This window comes from Macaca fascicularis, chromosome 13 (genome assembly GCF_037993035.2).
Source record: "Macaca fascicularis isolate 582-1 chromosome 13, T2T-MFA8v1.1".
NCBI classification, from domain to species: Eukaryota; Metazoa; Chordata; class Mammalia; order Primates; family Cercopithecidae; genus Macaca; species Macaca fascicularis.
In genome coordinates, this window is record NC_088387.1 from 4,027,095 (window position 1) to 4,035,413 (window position 8,319).

Genomic DNA, 8,319 nt, shown 5'->3' on the forward strand with positions numbered 1-8,319 from the left:
ATGTTTGTCTGCTGGTTGTTTGAATTATGTCACAAAGTAACAGCTTCTATTTGCACACTGCTTTACAGTAAATAAAGCTTAGACATATTAAAAACAAAAAAGCAAAAAAAAAAAAAAAGCCCTTTAGCAAGAATAATCCAGACTGTATTACAGGTTGTTTCTTTTTTACTCTAACGTGACACTTTTAACATTCTCTTCCAAGAGCATTCTGATTGGCGCGCCTTTATCTTTTCTTTTTTGAAACAGGCTCTCATTCTGTTGCCCAGGCTGGAGTGCAGTGGTAATAGCTCAGTGTGATAATAGCTCACTGCAGCCTTGAACTCCTGGGCTCAAGTGATCCTCCTACCTCAGCCTTCCGAGTAGAGCAGCTGGGACCACAGGGATGTGTCAACACGCCTGGTTAATTCGTCTTTCTTTCTTTCTTTTTTTTTTAGACAGTCTTGCTCTGTCACCAGGCTGGAGTGCAATGGTGCGATCTCAGCTCACTGCAACCTCTGCCTCCTGGGTTCAAGCAATTCTCCTGACTCAGCCTCCCGAGTAGCTGGCACTACAGGCGTGCGCCACCACGTCCAGCTAAATTTTTGTATTTTAGTAGAGACGGGGTTTTACCATGTTGGCCAAGATGGTTTTGATCTCCTGAACTCGTGATCTGCCCGCCTCGGCCTCCCAAAGTGTTGGGATTACAGGCGTGAGCCACCGCGCCAGGCCAATTTTTGTATTTCTTGTAGAGTCATGGTTTCGCCATGTTGCCCAGGCTAGTCTTGAACTCCTAGGCTCAAGCGAGCCGCCTGCCTCAGCCTCCCAAAGTGCTGGGATTACAGGCGTGAGCCACTGCCCCTGGCTGTTCCTTTCTTTACAGCGATGTTACCCATTTTGGTAGTTTGGGTGGATTCATACTTTTGTAGGGGAAAAGGTAGTTTTTTAATGCTTAGTTGATTATATTTAACATAAAACGCAACACATGTGAAAGGACAACATTTTACTTGGAAAGAAGTTTCAGGAAGAAACACTGGGATGTTTTAGAGACAGAGTGATGTTGATTTCAAGGTTTATTGAGACACTAAAAAAGTAAAATCACTGATGAATTAATATTTCCCTTTAAATATAAAAGTGCCTATGCTTACAAATCCTTAAGGCTCATTCTGTTACGGGACAATAAGATGTTTCCCCATCCCAAGAACTGCACTGTACGAGTTTCAGGTGAATTACAGAAACAGCAAAATCTCCAAACAGTAAAGGAAGTGGTCAACGACTCCATCATCTTTGCACTTGTAAATTTTAGACTCAGACAAAATACAAGATCCTTGTAGACAAATTCTTAACATTAGATGTGTTCTCCACTCCTTCCTAAGATCGTGCCAAAATAATTCACTATTAAATTATTCATGATTTGAATGTGGAGTTTTCTTTGCAATATGACGAATGCAACTGTGGGGACATGAGAGAGAGAGAGACAGAGAGAGAGACAGAGAGAGAAAGAAAGAAGGGGGGTTTAACATTTGCACTGCCTCATGCAGATATAGGTAACCCCCAAAGTGAAGACTTTTGGTTCCGGGTGTCCAGGTATCTTAGAAGCAGACTGGGAGATGGGATTCCTAAACAGGAGTAAGAGATTTGGCCTGCTTAGTGGGAGAGATCCGCTTAAACTTCCTAGGAAGACTTACAAGGTCACTGTTTCAGCTGATATACTTTGCAACCTCACTGCAGATTGCAAATTATTTTTGCACATTACTACACTAGAACTATGCGCAACGTCCTCATAGTTATGTGTAGATGTGCTTTCAGGAAGAAGACATTTATTGTAGGTTTTTATAATTTCTTTTTTTGTTTAGATAGAGTCTTACTCTGTCGCCCAGGCTGAAGTGCAGTGGCGCGATCTCGGCTCACTGCAACCTCCGCCTTCCAGGTTCAAGCAATTCTTCTGCCTCAGCCTGGTTTTTAGAATTTCTAATTTCAGAAAAATCACAAGCTTATTGCAGAAAATTTGGAACACAGAGATAAGCACAAAAGAAAACACCAGTCTTCCAAACGGTGAAATATTTTGATGCATGTACTCTCCAGTCTATTTATATGAATGCCTTCAAATACATTTTTATCATATATAATGTTTTGGAGTAGAAAAAAACTAAAGTTTCCTTGCAAGAAGGATTCACAGATTTTGAGAAGAAAGGGCTGGAATAAGTGATTCTTACTAAAGCCACTGGTCTTTTTTTTTTTTTTTTTTGAGATGGAGTCTCGCTCTGTCGCCCAGGCTGGAGTGCAGTGGCCGCATCTCAGCTCACTGCAAGCTCCGCCTCCCGGGTTCACGCCATTCTCCTGCCTCAGCCTCCCGAGTAGCTGGGACTACAGGCGCCCGCCACCTCACCCGGCTAGTTTTTTGTATTTTTTAGTAGAGACGGGGTTTCACCGTATTAGCCAGGCTGGTCTCGATCTCCTGACCTTGTGATCCGCCCGTCTCGGCCTCCCAAAGTGCTGGGATTACAGGCTTGAGCCACCGCGCCCGGCCCGCCACTGGTCTTTAATGAATTGCTTGGATTAACTTTTTTTCCCCCACATACTCAGATACACAGATAGGAGCCCGCAACTTTCTCAGCAGTGGTGTTTGTAATGTTGCTGCTTAACAGAGCCATTACGGTGACTTGGATTAAAATAGTCACTGTCGTCTTTTTTTTTTCCCGTGCCGGTATCGCTCTCGCAAGCATGGTTAACGTCCCTAAAATCCGCCGGACTTTCTGTAAGAAGTGTGGCAAGCACCAACCCCACAAAGTGACACAGTACAAGAAGGGCAAGGATTCTCTGTATGCCCAGGGAAAGCAGCGTTATGACAGGAAGCAGAGTGGCTATGGTGGGCAAACTAAGCCGATTTTCCGGAAAAAGGCTAAAACTACAAAAAAGATTGTGCTAAGGCTTGAGTGCGTTGAGCCCAACTGCAGATCTAAGAGAATGCTGGCTATTAAAAGATGCAAGCATTTTGAACTGGGAGGAGATAAGAAGAGAAAGGGCCAAGTGATCCAGTTCTAAGTGTCATCTTTTATTATGAAGACAATAAAATCTTGAGTTTATGTTCAGTTAAAAGAAAAAAAAAAGTCACTGTCAACACTGATGCTGGATTTTCTCCACAATCACATCCAAATGCACTAAGAAGAAGCCCCAAATGAGTATTAGATAACAAAATGAACTTGATCTGCTTTAATAGAGAATAACTAGAAGAAATATGAAAATGGTATTGGACCTATTAAAACCGCATTTTCATCAGTGCTACAATATGTACATTTTCACGACATATATTACTATACAGAATTGTCTTATTTAAAATCCTCTTCCATTCTTGAAACCATCCTAAGATCGATGCCTATAAGAAGATGAAGATCCTATAATTTGTTTTTGTGACTGCGAAAGCTGGATCACTGGAAAATTCTCGAGGGAGATAAGCTGGCTCCCAAGTTGCTGACAGCTTTCCCAAGACTGAAACACAGAATTTGAAACGGTGTTCGATATGACACACTAGGCCTTTGATATCAGAATACTGAAGTAGAGTTGCTAGCTCCATGAATAAACCTCCAAGATGACACACACAGCATAAAAAAAAGGTGGAACTTTAAATTCCTTCACTGACTGGGGCAGACTTCATGCAACGGACTTTAAATGTTTGCAGAACTGCGCAAGCAAGAGACTATTACACTGTAACAGGAGTATCTGTCCCTTAGCACCCTGCCTGAGAAAGGGTGAAGTCCAAGTGTCCACCTACTGTATTTCCTCCTGCTAATAAATATTGTGTTGCCAGGCTGGGCGCGGTGGCTCACGCCTGTAATCCCAGCACTTTGGGAGGTGGAGGAGGGCAGATCACCTGAGGTCAGGAGTTTGAGATCAGCCTGGCCAACACGGTGAAACCCCGTCTCTACTAAAAATACAAAAATTAGCTGGATGTGGTGGCAGGCGCCTGTAATCCCAGCTACTCGGGAGGCTGAGGCAGGAGAATTGCTTGAACTTGGGCTCGGGGGGTTGCAGTGAGCCAAGATTGCGCACCTGCACCCTAGCCTGAGTGACAGAGTGAGACCCTCTCTCTTAAAAAAACAAAAACAAAAACAAAAAACAAAAAACAAAAGATTGTGCTGCCACTCTAGAAGTTTTTAGCCAACTACTCGGAATTTGCTTGCACTGGGCAAGGTCTCGTGCTCCTGTGAAAACGACATTAGCATTGAGTCAGGCATAAATCAGGCTGAACCTTTCATCATCTCCAGCCATGGTTCCTTTTTTTTTTTTTTAAACTGGAGAAAGGTTAGGAAAGGGGTTTCCAGTGAGTATGAAAAGAAGGGACTCTTGAGTATGTCACGATTACTTTGGTTAAGCTCAAAGCACTGATTTACCGATGCAAGGCAGACAGACACGCTGGCCCTGGGCCTAAATAATATAGCAGCTAAATATTTCAATCCAGCATTTAGGGCTTTGACCCTAGTGGTGTGCAACATCCAGATCACTGGTTGGATTTCTAGTCTTTGTCTGCATGTGTGGGGCTAGAAGGTCCAGTCATGAGTTGGGCATCACAAAGATCGATGAGATCATATGTTGATTTTCCCCTCTACTGGTACAGACACTAAGGTTTCTCCTACAAGTAAATAATTATGTTGATGCAGCCACCTAAGCCCCTAGAGAAAAAAAAAATCACCCATTTTCTCAAGAGAGGTTTCCTCTTTCTTTCCCGAAGCTCATGCGTGCCATACCTAAGTCCCTTATGACAGATCTCCTTTCTCAGAGATGAACCTCCCTGAGCAGGTGTCCTCTACCTCCTACCTCCACCCCCTAACAAAAATTACCATCAGAGGCACAAGATCCACATGAAGAGAACTCACCCTGGGGACACAGGAAGCCCGACTGTGCCACAGGCCTCTGGTGACACTTGTACTGTGGTGTGCAGTACGCACGCTATTTTCTCATGGAAGACGGCAGCCATTGGAAGCTTGGACCCCATGGTGCTTCTTCCTTTTCCCATCTGGATAGCCCCTGCTTTTTTTTGGAGGGGTGGGGGGGGGGACGGAGTTTTGCTCTTGTTGCCCAGGTTGGAGTGCAGTGGCACAATTTCAGCTGGCTGCAACCTCTGCCTTCCGGGTTCAAGCAATTCTTCCGCCTCAGTCTCCCAAGTAGCTGGGATTACAGGCGCCCACCACTACACTCAGCTGATTTTTTTTTATTTTTAGTAGGTTTCATCATGTTAGTCAGGCTGGTCTCAAACTCCTGACCTCAGGTGATCCGCCCGCCTTGGCATCTCAAAGTGTAGGGATTACAGGCATGAGCCATCGTGCCTGGTCCCTCTGATTTCTTGAAACTAGGGTGTGATGAGAAAGAGGAGGATGGGGTGTACCACCCACAGTGGGGTACTTCGGTCTGTTAGAACTCTGCCTGTAGCCAGGAAGGTCTCCAAGTGGTAGCCATACAGGTGAAGGAGCTCCCTCTTTGGTGTCTTCCCTGGCTGTTCCTGTCCCCTCCCATCTCATGGGGGTGGGTATAGCTACCCTGCTCGCACCCTCTTGGTCTGCTAGATCCTAGTCCAGATCTAGACCCTAGGAGAAAGTTCCATCTCCCACATTGTACACGTGTGCACCTTGGTGCCTGCAGACACAATGCATTTCCTTTGCCTCTGTTCCTACAGTAATGTTTAAAACCCTGTCAAGTGTGACACTTAGGTATTTCAAAAAGCTTGCCCAGATCTGTCGATCCTCACAGTCGCTCAGTAAGGTGATTGACATGTTGAGTTACACTTCACATAGAGACAACTGAGGCACGGAGAGGAGCTTTATTCAAAGACCAGGTGCAGCAGGGCAAAGGAAGAGGGTGCTTGGGCACTCCAGCTACTGTTCCAGCTGCTGGCCTGAACATGAGCACATTATTGTACTGGAGCTCTATTTCCTTAAAGCCTCCACTGTCGCTAACAACTGTTCTATTAATAGTAAGGAGTCAAGAAATGAAATCTGACTTATAGAACTTACAAGGAAAAAACTCTAAAGGAACAAAAAATCAACCCAGTCCAGAGGAGGACGTGTGCGCGCGTGTGTGTGTGTGTGTGTGTATGTGTGTGAAGCCCTGGAACTTCAGGGAATTCATAATCAGTCTGCAAATTACTCAAAAGAAAGTGTCAGTGCTGCTACGTCACCACTTAAACAGGCCTCAGAGATGGCTGGTGATGCTATGGAAGTGTCCGTGTGACGCATGCTTAGAATTACGGACATCTCAGCTACATGGCCATCCTTTGGGCTTTGTAATCACTCACGCTACAGATGAAGGTAAGATGGGAGACTCCAAGAACGTTCTTCGAAAAGTCAGATACCCTTGGCTCTTGGGGACGGAACGCTGCTTAGTGAAGTAACGCACATTCCTCGCTGCTGAGTATGTTCTTTTTGCTCCTGTGGGCATCTAGAAATGAAGGGATCCTGAATACTGGGAAAAATTCAGTTTTGTTTTATGGAAAATTGGAAAAGCAGCGATAAGGAAACTAGAACATCGATATTATTTTAATAACCCAACAGCACTCTGAAAATCCTAAACATGGGTGCTATGTTATATCATGTCTAGATCCAAGTATTTCTGGATGAGCTTTCCTATTTTAAAAATGGGTAAAAACAAAACAAAACAAAACCAAACCCAGTCCTTGATTCAGCTTTTCAGGCTACATCAATACCCCCGGGGCTTCAACAGAAATGCTGACCCTTTTGTTGACTTGCAATTAGTGCCCTGAATTCAACCCTCAGATCAATGTCTATAAAATTGGCTGTAAGAGGTGGATTTTTAAAGTAACACACAGAGATTTAATCCCTTGATTCCCATTACTGTAAGTAAGAGCTGTGAACCTAAATCCCCTTGCAACCGACCCAAAATTTACCCCTTGCTGCCTCGGAGTGCCAATTAAAATAATACAAACCAAAACCGTGGTCAGATGTAATTAGTTTGAGAACCGAGTTTATAATTCTCCTCATGCCAGGCAAACAAGTTAACCCCTTTGGTGACAGATACAGAATAATCTGGACAAAAGGAACACAAATCTCAAGTCTGAACATTTCTTGTGCTATTTGCTGGAAGTTGTGATATTGAAAAACTGTGCTCTTCTGCGAACGGGAAAACGAGGACATAAACTCCGGTTCCAAATGGTTGGAAGTGCAGTTTATGTGGTAAGGTAGTTTTTCCCCTTTCATTAAAAAAATTTCAAGATTCCACTTGATCGGGTTTCTTCGAAAACATATTACTTCTTAAAAATATAATTCTTATAGGGACAGACTTCAGCTGTGTAGCAGGCAAAGCTGCAGAAGAGAACGTTCTTGAAAGACTGCTGGGTGTTTCTTGGCACAAACCACCTCTGAAAGAGTATCAAGCTCAGCGGTTGGTGAAGCAAAGTCAAGTCCCTGTCCCACCCATCTTTGGGATGAGGAGTTCCCCATGGTGACCCTGAGTTAGGCTTCTTCTGCGCCCCTCTGCTTGGTTAATGAGGACTCAACTGAACTGCCCATCTGCAAACAAACCCTTTCTGCATTTTTCTCTCTAGACACGAGTGAATTGTGTCAGATGGTATAGGGGGAAAAAGACAAAGGATATTTGAATCTCAGGATATGGGCTGGATCGGGTGAAGGGATGGTTTTGCTTTTGTTGCTGTTTCTGCTTCTTTAGTTTGGGGAGGAGGATAAGGAAAAGGGAGGGAGATAAGGCTAAAAATGAGGTTAACAAACATACCCTCCCACATAGGGGATACTTCATGTCAAGCCACTGGTCTAACACCTCCGTCTTCTTTAGTTCAAAATTCTCTTATTTTACTCAACCAAAAATTGCAAACATGATTCCACCATGTTCGTTTCAGTTGTGCGCAGTTCCCTGACTGCACACAAGTCATGGAAGTAACTTGTGACTCTAAAGAATGACAAGCAAAGAGGCATCCCAGGGCTACTGGTTGAAGAGGAACTCTGTGGCCATTGAGATGACCTTCTCAAGCTTCCTGTTGAGCCTTCACTGGGACGCTGGAGAGTGTGCATGTGCATATGTGCATGTATGTGCGTGCGTGTGTGTGTATATGTATCAGGAAATAGCAAAGACAAATAGTAAACTATAGTTATAATGAAGAAAAACATACTTTTTTTCCATGAAAAATGTCAGACTTCATACTGATAATCTGTGGGAGCTACATTTAAGCCATTTATGAAACAAAAAGATTGCTTTTAAAGAGATTATAAACTGGGAGCCAGAACAACTGACTTGAACGTATTTTGATTCTCAAGTTTCCTTGTAAAAATATTCATAGAAATTGGTAGACGTCTTTTACGTACAACTCAACTTCTCTCA

General features: G+C 43.8%; 1 protein-coding gene across 1 annotated transcript; it reads left to right on the forward strand.

Moving 5' to 3' along the window:
• The first annotated feature begins 2,663 nt into the window (after positions 1-2,663).
• On the forward strand, positions 2,664-4,386 carry LOC102122786 (large ribosomal subunit protein eL42-like). The gene has a single exon (XM_005575086.5). It carries the CDS (start codon positions 2,701-2,703, stop codon positions 3,019-3,021), a length of 321 nt encoding a protein of 106 aa, XP_005575143.3. The 5' UTR covers positions 2,664-2,700; the 3' UTR covers positions 3,022-4,386.
• The last annotated feature ends 3,933 nt before the right edge of the window (positions 4,387-8,319 follow it).